The sequence below is a fragment of the Condylura cristata genome, unplaced genomic scaffold, assembly GCF_000260355.1.
Source record: "Condylura cristata isolate star-nosed mole 26May11 unplaced genomic scaffold, ConCri1.0 scaffold00015, whole genome shotgun sequence".
In the NCBI taxonomy this organism is placed as follows: Eukaryota; Metazoa; Chordata; class Mammalia; order Eulipotyphla; family Talpidae; genus Condylura; species Condylura cristata.
Window position 1 is genome coordinate 3,543,147 of NW_004567116.1, and position 14,685 is coordinate 3,557,831.

The window sequence follows — 14,685 nt, forward strand, 5'->3', positions numbered from 1 at the left end:
TGTCCTCTGACTCTGGATGACTTTATTCTTCAAATGGCTTCCCCCTTCCAGTAGCTCAGGTGAGACGTGGAGCAAGCACCCCGCCCAGCTCTCTCCCCATTGTCTGAGCGGGTCACAGAGGGAAGTGGGCAGAACGCTGGCAGTCTGACGGCCCTCATGTGGGCGGAGCAAATGGTGCCCTAATCACGGGGTGCTTGGGGCCCGGCCACAGTGGACGAAGAAATGGGGTCGACAGATAGGTGAGGGCGGGCCTTGTGCTTCAGATAACCCCTCAGGGGTGGCCAAGGGCTAGGCATGGGATGCTGGGGGCCCTCGGGGTTCATGACAATTACTGATCTAAGGAAGGGCCCAGGAGAGGAAAGGTGAGGAGTTCGGAGGAGGGGCAGGGCAACTCAGAGAAGAGCACAGAAGAACTTCTTCTCCCGGAAGGGGTTCTCCGAAGTGGGCACAGGGGTGATGAGCGGATCCTCACAGGCATGAGCATCACAGTAAGTCATCAGGTCTGCTGCTGCCTTGGACACCTGGCACACAGTCAGAGGGCAGTTGGTAACCAGAATCCCTGAAAGGGACCAAAGCTTCCCCCCCCAACCACCCCAAATGGGTTCTCTTTTGCCATCTTTAGGGCCCTTTGAAACCATCTTCTGCCCCTTCACCCCCAAGAGTCTAGGGCACAGCTCTCCATACAGAACCCAGGACTTCTTCCAGGATCCAGGGAGCCAAGGAGAAAGCATCACTTCTGCTGAGGTTTAAGAACCTACAGCACTGCCTGGCCAAGGACTGGGATCCCAGGTCCCACCCACCTTTATCCGGCACAAACTGGCTTCAATCTTTAGCTGTTCCACCATCTTGCGGGCCTGCCCAATACTCATAGTGCTGTTCACAGGAGTCTCCCCTTTCATCCTGGAGATAAGAGAGAGTTCAGAGCACCTGAGTGGCCCCTGCACAATCTCAGCCACAGGCCACCTCCCGCCCCCCATGCTCATTCTACTAACCTCTACAAGACCGGGGTTATATGCCCCCATATTTTGTACTCCTTTTCTCCCCCCTCCTCCAGTGGCCATCCCATCCCTGTCTTTCTCAGCTGAGGAAATGAAGCAATGGAATGTGAGGCTCCCTGGTCACCCCCGGGCCCGGGCCCACAGACCATTAAGCATATAGATGCTTCTAAGCTTTGCAGCCCTTGGAGCCATGTGTGTTTCCAATCCTGAAAGCCTCCACCAGCAAGAGCCCCGCCCTGATAAGGAGCACAAAGAACCTTCAAGACCTGCCCCTTTGAGCCCCAGTGGGAGAAAAGCAGGATGCTCCCTTCTCACCTTAGACCACACGCAGCAGCACCACCCGTAGGGTTCCGGTCAGTGGGGTGTACCAGAACCTTCTGCCTGCGATGGGGACCCCACCTTGCAGAGACTTGCCACTGAACGTAACGGAGGCAGCAGTAGAAGCAATTGATGTAGAGAAGGCCGCTGGAGAGTCAGTTCAGAGGTCTGTCAAGGGCTGGATCCCAGGTTCTATCGCTCAAGCACTGCCCAGACGGCTTGTACCTGAAGGATGAAGGATGCTAGAAGGAGCTGCTCAGATGCTGGAGCATACCAACTGCCTGGCCAGTGGGGGAGTCTGACTGCTGCCAGCAGCCCCTGCACACCCCCACTGTTACTGTCTCACTACTTGCCCCTCCCCCATTGCAGGCATCCTGAGTCCTGGGCTAGAGCTTTCCGGGAAAGAGGTGGAAGATGCTGAGGCCAGGCCGACTCCCCCTTCAGATGGGGTGGTCTGGACCTGTGACAGCCCCTGCAGTGAAGACTGTACTGGCTGCGGGGGGACCCTGCTCATTTGAAAATCTGACATCAGCTGGGCAGTCGCCCCCCTCCTCCCCTCCACCCTCCACACTGACACAGCATTTAGCACCTGATTCTTCGTTTCTCTCCCAGGGACCCTCCATTCCTCAGACCCAGGAAAATGTGACGAGCTACAGGTCTCCGCTTCTAGATCACCACTTCATGTTCTAGCCACAAGTGACTCGAGTGGACGATCCAGGAACGGTGAGGTACGTCAGGGATCTGTCTAAAGAAATGGCAGACCAAAGAGAAGGAGAAGCTGGAGCGAAAGAGTCACCCGGAGACCAGATCAAAGGATCGGACAAAGAGGAGGTAGGGAGCTTTTGGGGGGACAGTCAGTGGATGTTTCTGGAAATAGATGGCCTACCTGGGTGGGGGTGGGAGGTTGCCTACCTGGGTGGGAGTGGGAGGTTCTGCTTAAGAGATCATCCTCCACACACACACACACACACATACCTGCAGCGTTGTGCTCAGTGTGATGGGGATGCAAAGACACACAACACTGACTTCACCCTCAGAGGGATCTTATTTGGGGTGAATAACTGTAAGAAAAATGGCAGGTGCGCCAGCCTGCCAAGGTGATGCGTTGGAGGGAGCCTGAGGGAGCGTCTAGGATAAGAGGAAGTTGATCCCGCATCAGAAGAGCAGAAACTGGGAGTTGAACTGCTACTTATTTTAGGAACGTGGAAAGGCCAGCGGGCCTGCAGGCGCCGCAAGCAAGTTGCGCAGCTTCCTGCCGCCCGCAGCATTCTCTGGGCGCGCGCCTTTCTCTGGGGACGCCTACGGGACCTCCTGAGCCTTAAAAATCAGCGCTAACTGGATTCTTTCCACCTTTTTTTTTTTTTTCCTTTTGGTGGGGGGGGTCATTTAAGGCCGGTGGTGAAAATATGAGCTGAAGGCAGCCTCGAGGGGACGCTGCTGACTTACGGGGCATATTTGGGGACCTAAAGAGGGGCGCTTGTCTCCTTTGGTCCTGGAAACGGGAGGATAACTGACCAAAGGGAGGGTCCGGTCCGAGCCTAGCGGGGAAGGCGGGGACCCCGCAGCCGGGCCGCCCCGCCCCGCCCCCGCCGAGGCCCCGCCCCCTTTGCTGGAGGCTGGGCGGGAGGGGGCGGGGCCGCCCAGGAGGCGGAAGTCCCTCTCGCCGTTGCCCCGGCAGCGCGCTAGGCTGGTGAGTCCGCGGCGCCGCGGCGGCCGGCGGGCTGGTTTCCATGGTGGCGCGATTAGGTGGGGGCTCCGGGCGCGGAGCCGAGCGCAGAGCCGGAGGGGGCTGGCTGAGAGCGGCGGGGAGTCGCTGGATGCCCAGCCTGACTAGGGGATGCCGCTCGGTCTGGGAGCGAGCGAGCTGGAGACGCAGTGGACAAACGTGGGGAGCTGTTGTCCCTGCACCTCGCTGCTGGCTTTGAGCCAGGTTGTGCAAACTTAGGCGACTCGCCCCTTCTCCCCGTGCAAGCACCTGACAGTCTGGACTCAGTGGCACGTGAGTGTGAAGCGCCTTGTAAGAATTTTGAGGTGCTCCCGTTTCATATTGCGGTGGATGAGTATTACGGTGGCTTGTCCCAGAATCAAGGAGCCTGAGGATGACTTCAACTGAGCATCTCTGCCACGGGGACTGAGAGAGCGTAGTGGAGGAATGGGTATGGATAATTGACTGAGAAAGCAATCATTTGGAGAAAGGCCACATCAAACAAAGGCTTTGCTGTGTCCTCCTAATGCTCCTCAAGCCTGTCCACCAAGCTTGTCCTTTTTTCTCCACCTTCCCACAAAAAGGAACCAGTGTTTCCCCCTCTGTCCTTTTCCAGGAACCCCCAGCTGCTGCAGCCCATGGCCAGGGGTGGCGTCCAGGTGGCAGAGCTGCTAGGAACGTGAGACCTGAGCCTGGGGCCAGAGCCCCTGGACAGCCTGCCATGGTTGGTGACCCACCAGTGCCTGCCTTGCTGTGGGCGCAGGAGGTAGGCCATGTCCTGGCAGGCCGTGCCCGCAAGCTGCTGCTGCAGTTTGGGGTGCTCTTCTGTACCATCCTCCTCCTGCTCTGGGTGTCTGTTTTCCTCTACGGCTCCTTCTACTATTCCTACATGCCGACAATCAGCCACCTCAGTCCCGTGAATTTCTACTACAGGTGAGAGGGGCTTCTATCAGAGTAGAGGACTTGTGTGAGAGAATTGCTACAGGGCCCTCAGAGTTCGTTCTGGCAAACACCACTTTTAGGAGGATGTTGAGTACACTGTGTCCACGACTGCCTATCTTTCAAAGCCCAGGTTGGAGGAAACCGGGCTGGCAGGTCTCTAGGGCCCTATTTTACCCCTCGTTACTGAGATCTGATTAAAAGGAAGGTTGTTCTGCTGGACTGGGTCAAGATCTCTGATAGGACCACCAGACACTTGAGCCAACCCAATCCCTGGGTCATCTCAGACCTACCTGCCCTCCAGGAGAGGAAACCTGGAAAAGGAGCTTTTTACCTTGTGGGTACTTTCATGGTGCCTGGGGCGCTTGAATGAATTCCCAGAGCCCTTCCTCTTCGCAGACCTTCTGTTCCTTCCCATTTTATAGACCCCGCCAAGTTTTCTGTGTTTTTTCCCCTCAAGACAGATTGATAAGGGCATTATTACCAATGATCCAAAGTCTTTCTTTCCCCCCCAACGCCCCCCCCCCAGTCCCTGTTCATGAGCTGTAATTTATAAGATGTAGCTTCTTAAGCTTTTAAGAGGCATGGTTTTCGTGAAAACTGCCCTACCTGCCATAAAAATGTACCTACATGTCCATGCTTGTGCTATATACACACACCCATATGCCTTTGGCCTATAGTTTGAGGGGATTTGTGAGCCTCCCTAAGATCACCTATGGATCCCTTTGGAGGACAAACTAGACCCCAGACCCAGAGTAAATCAGAATCTCTAGGGGTGGGGCACAGGAATCTACATTTTTATCAAGGTCACTTAGTGGTTCTTTGAAAACACCCCTCTGGGTTGGGGGGCGGGAGGGGTGAGAACAAAGGGAGGGAAGCACAGTGGACTATAGTGGTGAACTATGGGTGATTTGGTGGTGGGTGTGCCACGGTGGTTGATTGGGGTATCCAAATATTACCTCAGTTAAAAATAAATAAATGAATGTGTTAAAATATTGAAAAACAACTGTTCAACTAACCATTCAACCACAGATTCCATTTAAGAATGTCTGCTCCAGGGAGAAGAAATAAGCCGAACTAGCTGAAAGAAAACAGAAGAATTGTGTTGATTAAATTTCCTGGCTGCAGTTTTCCCTGTCTGTCAGAGAGAAGGGGGTCAGGAGGGCCAGTGAGTCCTAGTAGCCAGCGAGGTACAGACAGGTGAGGTCGACTTTATAACTTAGTGGAGTGTCATCCCCATTCTCATTTAGGACCGACTGTGACTCCTCTGCCTCTTTACTCTGCTCCTTTCCTGTTGCCAATGTCTCGCTGGCTAAGACCGGACGTGATCGGGTGAGTATGGGAAAAGAGGTCTCATTAGAGCTCTGATGATTTGAAATAGAAAGTATCAAGAAAGACCTGGAGAGCAAGAATTGAGTAGCAGAGACTGAGAAGAAGTCACTCAAAGGAAAGGGAGCTTAAAGTGAAAGTGTAAATTTAGTTGCATGGATTATTCTTTCCTGCAGCAGATGTTAGCAATGATCTTCTCAAACTTCCCAGCCGTGTCATATCTATGAGAGGAGTAGGTTTTAGCCCTCAGGAAACTAGTCAGCTATTGCACTGGACTAGGATGAAATCCACCCAAGAGTTTTGAAAGCTTGTGAAACTACTGGCTGATCAGTGTGATTCACAAAGGCTACTGTGCCGGGAACTGGCCAGATGCCAGCGTGACCGAAACAGACCTGGAACCCCAGAGAAATGCAGAATGGGAAGGCAATCTTCTATACTAGGCAAGTTACTAGAGGTTCTAGAAGAGTCAGATCCCTGAACAGCCTTGAAGAAGCAACATCATTTCGATTTACAAGAGCTTTTTGAGTTGTCATTTAATAATGTAAATGGAAGTACTCGCCTGGCAGACTTACTAAGAATTTAAATATGATTTGGAAGTTATTTTCAAAAGTGAATTCCAGAAGTTGCTTCTGAGCTAATGTGTGGGTTAGTGTGCCCCTTGTGAGTGGTCGGGGCCAGGGCCAAGAAGTACTGAAGGTGATGGTGCAGCCCATCAGCCTCAACTTCAGCTACTTGCAGAGAGCCAAGCGCCATGCAGGTGTGGCTTTAGAAGCACGTGACTGTGTGGGCGAGGGCTGTGTTCTGGGTCTTGATGAATACATGAACTTCATATTAACGTGATGCAGAAGAGATTCATTTTAAAACCTAGCTCATGCTGAAAGGATCATGCACCAAAGTGTCTCCAACTAGAAATGATTGATGAAGTGAGGAATTATTGAGAAGTTGTCAAAGTAGAAAACACAGGATAGAAATAAACTGTCACTGAAGAGAGGAGTATAAACTGTAAGGAGTACTTGACCAGGTCAGACGAGTGGGCCTCCCGAGGAACATTCCACAGTGGTGAGGTGGGATGCTGGGCATTGCAAGACAAAGACTGATCATTGCAGCCCTGCGAGAGAAACTGGGAGAACATGATAGAATGTTCTGTGAAGGCATTGATCTTGCGTGCTTCTTTGGCTAAAATACAGTAATAAACACTGTATTGAGTGGGTATTAGAAACAAAGCCTCAGCATGTCTGTGCCCAAGCCAGTGTGCACAGTGTATAGCTGCCCCGCGCAGGTCATAGTGGGATGCAGGAGGCCTCAGGGGATTGGTGCGAGGCTGCTGGATGATGGGAGGACAGGAAAGATGAAGGACCCATGTCCCTGATGATGAAAGCAGGCTCATTATTTATCAGCAGTGGGCATTTCTGAGTAAACGCATGGGTGAAGCAGAGTATGTAAGTGTACTGTGTTGTTAGTACTGAGGGGAGCCCTGCTTCCAAAGAGCCTCTGGGGTTAATACACGTGTACATGTCACACTGAGGAGCCAAGAATAAGATGTGGATTCTGCGCTTCGGGAGATTTTCAAGGATCAGTGTGAGTCTGTGGAATTGGTGAGGCTCAAAGTGGATTTTCAAGGAAGGGTGACTATTGCATGGGAATGGGGGAGAGAGGAAAGTGCTCACTGGGGAGACAACTGTGAACAGAAGCGGAGAGGCACTCGCAGATTATGGTGCTAGCGTCCTAGGAGTCTTTTGGAGGACGCGTTGTTTATTTACACAGAACTACTAGTTTAAAAAAAAACAGGCCCTCCCTGGTTGGCGCAAGGGGTTAAAGTACAGCACTAGGAAGCTCTCCACAGCCACCGCAGCATAAGTTGGATTCTGGGTCAGAGTGACCCACGTGGGACAGCAGACCCCTCCTGTCTTGCCCGCTGCTCCCCTCAGTGGTATATTTCAGTTTGCTTGTTCTGCTCCCCACTCTGTCTTCAGTGGATCTGCTCACCTCTGGCCTGTACTCCAGTTCTTCTATGCATAAATAAATCTTTATATTCACACACACATACATATTTAAATATGGAAATAGAAGTATTGAGATCTAAGTCTGTATAATACAGTCCACCCATTTAAAATGTACCGTTCACTCACTTTAGTCTGTTCATAGGACAATCACCACCACCAATTTTGGAACATTTTCATCACTCCAAGAAGAAACCCATACCCAGTAGCAGTTGCTTTCACTTCCCTCAAAGGTCCCAACCAGGGAACTACTTACTTCAGTGTTTCAAAGAATTCAGTGAGGCACCTGACTTAGAGACATGTGGTCTTTACAGAGGGGTAGGAACCTTGTGGAGTCAGATAATTCAGGCTGAAAATAGAGTCTCTGTAAAGCCAAGGCTTTGATCAATGGTTTTCCATCCTGCCCTCTTGATAAAATGTCCAAAATACCCTCATAGCCATGGGCATATTTGGGAGCAGCCTCACTGTGGGCTAGGGAAAGGTTTGTTTGTTTTTTAAGTTACTATCTCACTGGTTAAACATAAAAGCTTTACCACCCCCTGTGATGCTGCAGGGTCAGAGTCACTGAACAAAGAATTCAAGGATATAGGGCTGATCAGGGGCAGCTAGGGGATGTCTGATGGCAAATGTTCAAAATGTTGAGGTTAATCCCAGTGAAGAAGCCTTCCTGCTCGAGTCCCAGGGTGGGCCCACCTACAAGATCGGGACCCAGCACAGAGGTGATCCGGAGCCACAGTGCCAGAGCTAGCTGGGGAGGTGGGGAGCGCTTCTGCCAGTGGCTTAATTAATAATGTCAGTGAAGATGGGCTAGGCCCAGGAGGATGGCCTCACGGGGACACAGGCCTGAGTCACAGATGGCCCACTTGGCAACATGACTGCTCACTTCTGGAAAGGAAATATGACACAGCTTTTCTCAGAACCCTTCAGGGAGAGCCCAGGGACGGCACTCTCACTGGGAAGGAGCCAGCCGCCAGGAGGGGGCAGCACCGCCTTAGGTTGAGCAACGGAGAGGCCTCTAACTCACCAGGAGGTTGTGGCCAAGTGTGGAAGGGTCAAAGGGAAGGGATCAGGAACAGTAACAATTTTCCAAAAATGTTTGAGAAGAGGTGGGGCTGCCTTGGGCAGGTGCTGATGTATGGACAGCCGTACCGCGTCACCTTAGAGCTTGAGCTGCCAGAGTCGCCCGTGAATCAAGATCTGGGCATGTTCTTGGTCACCATCTCTTGCTACACCCGAGGTGGTCGAATCATCTCTACTGCTTCGCGTTCCGTAAGTGTTCATGGCCTGCCTGGGAGGGTGGAGGAGGATGGCGGGTATCAGGCGCCTGGGTAGGGCTTAGGCTTTAACATCCTAGCTCTGAGGTAGCCCCTGAGCATGCCCATCTTTGGGGTACAGTCTAGGGAGTAAAGCCACTGAAAACAGGTATGTCCAGGAGCCAGGCAGAACTTGGCTAGAGTCCTCACTCAGAAACATACCTGCTGAGGCCCTCCCTGGTGGTGCAGGGGTTAAGTCTCAGCACTGTGAAGCTATTGGCAGCCACTGCAGTGAGTTTGATCCCCCTGGCCAGGGAGCTGACCCACATGGCACAGCAGACCTCTCCTGTCTCACCGCTGCTCTCCTCAGCAGTATATTTCTGTAGATCTGCCTGTTCTGCTCCCACTTTGTCACCTTCCTCACCTCTAGCCTGCACCCCAGCTCTTGTACGCATTAATAAATAAGTCTTTTTTAAAAAATGAAACATGCCAGCTGAGGGATAACTTACTTAGCCCCTTGGTCAAGAAATTTTACCAACCAGTATAATGCTAACTCCTCATAGCAAGGACAGTTTGCATGAGGAAAGGGCTTGCTAGCACATAGTAGGTGTTTAATTAACATCAGCCTCTGTTCTTACACAAATTGTGAACATAACTGCATCATAAAGCAAGTCCCTGAATATGCACACATGGAGCTAAAAGCTTCAGTATACTACACTTGAACAGTCTACTCTGTATATTAGAACTAATTGGAAGAAGGGTAGATCAGAGACGAAGGTGGGCTTAACCTAGCACGGCTTCTTGGGAGGGAGGCCTTTGTACTGGAATGGAGATGTGTTTGAATGGGACAGGGAGGATGTTCGGTGGGGCGGGGGTGGAGGGCAGGAAGTGAAACAGAAGGAGTAGGGGGGCTGAGGAAGAAGCAGTCATAGGCCACCTGGGGTGCTTGAGCAGTGGGAGCCTTGGGTACCTGAAGTACCTGTTCCCAGCCTCTCCATCCGGCCCTTCCAGGTGATGCTGCATTATCGTTCAAGCCTGCTCCAGATGCTGGACACGCTGGTCTTCTCTAGCCTCCTCCTGTTTGGCTTTGCGGAGCAGAAGCAGCTCCTGGAGGTGGAGCTGTACCCAGAGTACAGAGAGAACTCGGTAAAAGGGGGTGAAGAGAAGGGTGGCTCGAGACTGCCTTCCCCTTACACCCAGAACACTGTCTGAGGAGCTCTGGGTGTGGTCGGAGGGGTAGCAACAGTGAGGCCGGAAGCAGTCTGAGCTGGTGAGGATGTCGCAGCAGGATCCCAGCCTGATTTGCCCTCCCCATCCCCAGTACGTGCCGACAACAGGAGCGATTATTGAGATCCACAGCAAGCGCATCCAGATGTATGCAGCCTACCTGCGCATCCACGCCCACTTCACTGGGCTCAGGTGAGAAGCCACTGATGAGCCTGAAGGTCCCTAAGCAGAGGTAGCAGGTTTAACATCCACCACAGGTTTCCAGCCCTGGCTGCGATCAGCCTATCAGCTCCTTGGGACCTTTACATTGATGCTTGGGTCCCTTCCCTAGGCCATCCAGACCAATGTTAGATTCATCTCTGGGTGTCAGACTTTGAGAAAGCATCCCAGGAACTGTGGCTCTGTAGCCTGTGTTGAGAACTGCTGTCTTCAGCCATTGGCTCAGCAAGAGCGGGGCCACTCAGGAAGGACAGCTGAAGGGGAGTCCGTGGCCCTGTGGAGCGGGGACTCCCTGCAGGCCCTTGGCCTTTGTGAGAACCTGATGGGCCAGGCAGCCCCACTCTGGGCCTCTGGGCTCCCCTAGCTGTGTGGGTAAAGGTGGGGAAGGGGAGGCCAGTACTAGCCAAAGCCTCTGGAACTGGCCTCGGAAGCATTTCTGGGGCACTAGAAGGTGGTGTGCCCTGGTAACTACTACTACCCCTGTCCCTGCTCCTGCCTCAGGTACCTGCTGTACAACTTCCCAATGACCTGCGCCTTCGTGGGTGTTGCCAGCAACTTCACCTTCCTCAGCGTCATTGTGCTCTTCAGCTACATGCAGTGGGTGTGGGGCGGCATCTGGCCTCGCCACCGCTTCTCCTTGCAGGTCACACAGAGCCCCCTTTGTTCCTCCGTGATCGTGATCCTCCTTTGGTTGTAGAGTAGGCTGGGACCTGCTGGGCCCAGGGCTAAGGGCCTTGATCACTGGTGAGGGTGGCCAGTCCTCAACGCTCACTAGTTTCTCCACCGTAGGTAAATATCCGGAGAAGAGACAGAAGGGAAGGTCAGCGAAGGATCCCTGCCCCTCCACCAGGTAAAGGCGGTGGTTGGGGGCTGGGTACTCTCGCCTCTCTGCTTCACCCAGTCTGAGGCTTCAGGCACTCCCGTACGGAGCCGAGGCCCCAGTCTAGTGGAGGTGAAGTTGGCACTGCCGTCCAGGCCTCCAGGCAAGGCCACCCTAGCCCTGCCCTGTCTTCTACTCCCTGGAAGACATAGGACCCCAAGGCCAGGAAGAGCCAAACCAGCTGCCTGACATTGCGGAGGACGGTGAGAACCCTGATGACCCCTCCGGGGCAGGTAGGTTGGGAGCAGCAATGACCTCTCCTGCCCCGTGCCCAGGGGCACTTCGGTCTTACCTTGGCGGTCTTTGTGACTTTGTGACCCCAGAGGGGCAGCTGTCTGAGGAGGAGAAACCCGATCAACAGCCCCCCGTGAATGGTGAGGACGAGCCCCTGAATGCCGAGCCCCTGAATGGCGAGGACGAGCTTGAGCCAGAGGCCAGTGACGGTGAGGGGCACCCTAGTCCAGGCGGTCGGTGACATGGGCAGGGGGTGTGGGGGGAGGGGGGAGGGAGCTCTGTGAGCTCATTTCCATTGGGAATTTTGCTTTTATGCCCTCTGGCCCAGGCTCGGGCTCCTGGGAGGATGCCGCTCTGCTGACAGAGGCCAACTTGTCTGCTGCCGCAGCTGCCGCCGCCCCTGCCCCTGCCCCCGGCCCTGCCCCAGCAGCTGCCCCTGCCCTGGCCCCGGAGACGCTGGGCAGCTCCGAGCCTGCGGGGGGCCATCTCCGCCAGCGCTCCACCTGCTCCAGTTCCTAAAGAGAACGGGCAGAGCCCCCACATTCCAGCCCTTTCCCACCTGCTCCCTCTCCATCCCCTTCTCCCCAATAAACTATTTTCGTGCCAGCTGCTTCTGACTCTGAAGTGGATTCTCAGCCATTTGAAAACTCTGTTACTTGAAAGCCTGTGCCACAGGCACCCCGTCCTCCAGGCTGAGACAGTTGTCTGCTGCAGCAGGCAGACCTCCAGCGCCTGGACTGCTTTAGGCACAGCTCCTTCCAGTCCTTAGCCCAGGCTAGTCCAAGGAGAGGAAACCTGACTGTCCACTCCCTTCGCGTGACTCTCATCTCCCTCCGAAGAGGGGAATCATGTAGGGCGGGTCTGCAGCGCCCATACATCATCCTGGGCCCTGGGCCCCGTACCCCTCCCTTTCTCTGTCCATTGGGAGGCAGGAGGCAGGAAATGACTGCCAGGGATGTGGTGTGATTTTTACCAAAACAGCACTTTGTGAGCCAGGCCCCATGCTGCGCACAGCTGTTTTCCTCCCCGATACAGCCAGGTGGCCCTCTGCTCTCCTCCACATGGCTTCAGCCTCTGCTGGCTGCTCTCCACATTCCGATCCCCCTTCAGAACCCAGGCGTCCTGGCCTCCAGCTGAAGGCAATGCCTGTGGCTTCCCCATCTCTGGCCTGTGACTCAGGCCTTCCAAGGACCCAGCCCTTTTCTCAGCACTAGCGGGGAGGGGGACGAGGTGGCTCTAGCGAAGTGCAAGCACAGAAAAGCGTTCAGCCAAAACACATGAAATTGAAGACACTGACCAAACGGAACTGCGCGCCTGTGCTCCCGGATCCCTCAGTCTGACCCCCGCAGACAGCAGACACCGCAGGCGCTTCCCTCTGCATTGAGGCCTCCCCACTGGTGAGGTGCCGCTGTGGGGGGGGGGAGTAGGGGGTGAGGAATCCTGCAGGTGGGGAGTCATGATTCTGGGGTCCTCTCTTCTTTCTTTTGTGTCATCCCTTCGTTCTCATTTTGTCCATTCTGGGTTTTTACATTTGTTGCTGTATTTATAGTTAGTTCTCTGGGTCGCAGCTGAGAATTATCCCACCTTTCTTCCCTGGAATGAGTTAAATCATTTTTATTTCCTCCTCTTCTCACCCCAGTACTCCATCTATTTATTAACTGTTTGGAGTTCTTGGCTCTGGGTTGCTCACATCTGTCTCTTCATTTTTTCATGAAACCAAGCGAGGAGCCCTATCAGAAGCCAGGGTACAAGCTGTCTCCTCTGGGTCCCTAGTTGTGGCCCCAGTCACCAGACATTTTGTGGCCGGAGGAGGCCTGGAAGGCCTCAGGGCCCAGCTGCCCTGACCAATCTGCCTCTTTCCCTTCCAGAATCCATGTTGGGCATTCCCTGCCTTCTAGGGGTCCTGGCGGTCACCTTCTCCTTGGTTCCCGGGGCACAGCCCCTGGCCCCTGGGAACCTGGAGGAAGAGGAGGAAGAGGAGACAACCTCACCCTCCTTGCCCTGCGACTATGACCGCTGCCGCCACCTTCAGGTTCCCTGCAAAGAGCTGCAGAGGACCAGCGCTCCTGCCTGCCTGTGCCCCGGGCTCTCCAGCCCGGCGCTGCCGCCGGAGCAGCCGCGCCTGGGGGAAGTGCGCCTAGTGGCCGAAGACAGCCTGGCGGTGGTGCACTGGTGTGCGCCTTCCTCCCCGGTTCACCAGTACTGGCTGCTGCTCTGGCCCGGCGGCGGGGCTCCCCAGAAGGGCCCGCCTCTCAACTCGACCTTCCGCAGAGCAGAACTGAAGGGACTGAAGCCTGGGGGCTCTTACGTCGTGTGTGTGGTGGCTGCTAACGGGGCTGGAGAGAGCAGTGTGCCGGGCCCGGGTGGCCTGGGCCTCGACGGCGCTGGCGGTCCTTCCTTCGGGCCCTGCGGAAGGTTCAGGGTGCCGCCCAGACCCAGGAGTCTGGTGCACGCGGCCGCGGGAGTAGGCACGGCCCTGGCGCTGCTGACTTGTTCAGCCCTGATCTGGCATTTCTGCCTGCGCGATCGCTGGGGCTGCCCCCGCCGCCAGGCCCGAGCCACCCCCAGGCTCTGATCTGACCCGTATCCGGGAGAAATGGCAGCCAACTGCCGCCCGGCGCTGCCGGGACTGACGCGCAAGGCCAGGCTGATTCCAGGATCCGGTTCCCTAACCCTTGCAGGTCCCAGACCTAGCACTGGGCTAGGAGCTGACGTTTAGGAGGGGGTAGAAAGTTGAGTTTTTCTTTTCTTTTCTTTTTAAGATTTATTTATTTGTGTATACAGAACTGGGGTACAGGCCAGAGGCTCAGGGGCGGCGAGAGGCTTCACCAGAGACAGAGTGGGGAGCAGAACAGGCAGATGGACGAAGTACACTGCTGAGGGGAGCAGAGGGCGGGTCAGGAGAGGTCTGCCGCGCCATGTGGTCACCTCCGGGGCAGGCGGGAATCGAACTCATGCGGAAGTGGCTTTAGTTTCTCAGTGCTGCGCTTTAACCCGCTGCGCCACCAGGGAGGGCCAGCTTTTCTCTTTTTAAAGGCCCTTGGTGTTTCCAGAAAAGGATATGAAAAGTTTTACAGGGTACTTGTATAAGAATATAACCAGCACTTTAAAATGTAAAAGCCATTCTTTGCTCAGGGGCCAGATGTAGAACTTTGACTGTTTATTAGTCATGTAGCCTCAGAGGAGGTCACATATATCCTGTGACCACTCTGGTGACTTTGTGGACTAGGAAACTGAGTTTCTGCAGGGTGGACCTTGGGGCCAGAGATCACCCTTTTCGTTTTGCCTTTGGTTTAGTTTCTGTGTCTGCACACACCTAAATCAGAATCCACCTGAGTTCGAAGTGGGTGGAAAGTAATGACTGCCATTTTTCCATGATGGGAGAAGAAAGCCATTGTCCAAGCTGCGGTCTGGACACTTTATAGCTAGTAAAAAAAAAAAAAAAAAGTAGTAATAATATTACATCCTTTTCAATTCCCTGTCTATACAGCTATTTTTCAGGTAGTGTACTTTTTTAATTTGTCTTCAAGTCAGCTACATATAGAAAAGTCTAAGTTGCTACTAAGTATAATTATAACTTGTA

The 14,685-nt window shown here is 54.0% G+C and overlaps 3 protein-coding genes across 4 annotated transcripts; 2 read left to right on the forward strand and 1 right to left on the reverse strand.

Moving 5' to 3' along the window:
* Positions 1-1,542, reverse strand: GNG3 (guanine nucleotide binding protein (G protein), gamma 3). The gene is made up of 3 exons (XM_004682712.2): positions 1,314-1,542; positions 801-900; positions 1-521 (listed from the first exon to the last, which is right to left on the reverse strand). Exons 2-3 carry the CDS (start codon positions 897-899, stop codon positions 393-395), a joined length of 228 nt encoding a protein of 75 aa, XP_004682769.1. The 5' UTR covers position 900; positions 1,314-1,542; the 3' UTR covers positions 1-392.
* A 217-nt stretch (positions 1,543-1,759) lies between these two features.
* On the forward strand, positions 1,760-11,712 carry BSCL2 (Berardinelli-Seip congenital lipodystrophy 2 (seipin)). Of its 2 annotated transcripts, none has more exons than XM_012725447.1 (11): positions 1,760-2,147; positions 3,638-3,954; positions 5,211-5,292; positions 8,415-8,558; positions 9,554-9,688; positions 9,864-9,961; positions 10,490-10,631; positions 10,778-10,838; positions 11,015-11,101; positions 11,192-11,311; positions 11,431-11,712. In XM_012725447.1, exons 1-11 carry the CDS (start codon positions 2,070-2,072, stop codon positions 11,619-11,621), a joined length of 1,455 nt encoding a protein of 484 aa, XP_012580901.1. In that variant the 5' UTR covers positions 1,760-2,069; the 3' UTR covers positions 11,622-11,712. The 2 variants fall into 2 exon arrangements, with proteins under 2 accessions (XP_012580901.1, XP_012580902.1); XM_012725448.1 differs by having other exon boundaries at positions 11,015-11,071.
* A 426-nt stretch (positions 11,713-12,138) lies between these two features.
* On the forward strand, positions 12,139-13,888 carry LRRN4CL (LRRN4 C-terminal like). Its single transcript, XM_004683376.2, has 2 exons — positions 12,139-12,499; positions 12,971-13,888. The coding sequence occupies exon 2, from the start codon at positions 12,976-12,978 to the stop codon at positions 13,675-13,677; it is 702 nt and encodes a 233-aa protein (XP_004683433.1). The 5' UTR covers positions 12,139-12,499; positions 12,971-12,975; the 3' UTR covers positions 13,678-13,888.
* Positions 13,889-14,685: the final 797 nt, after the last annotated feature.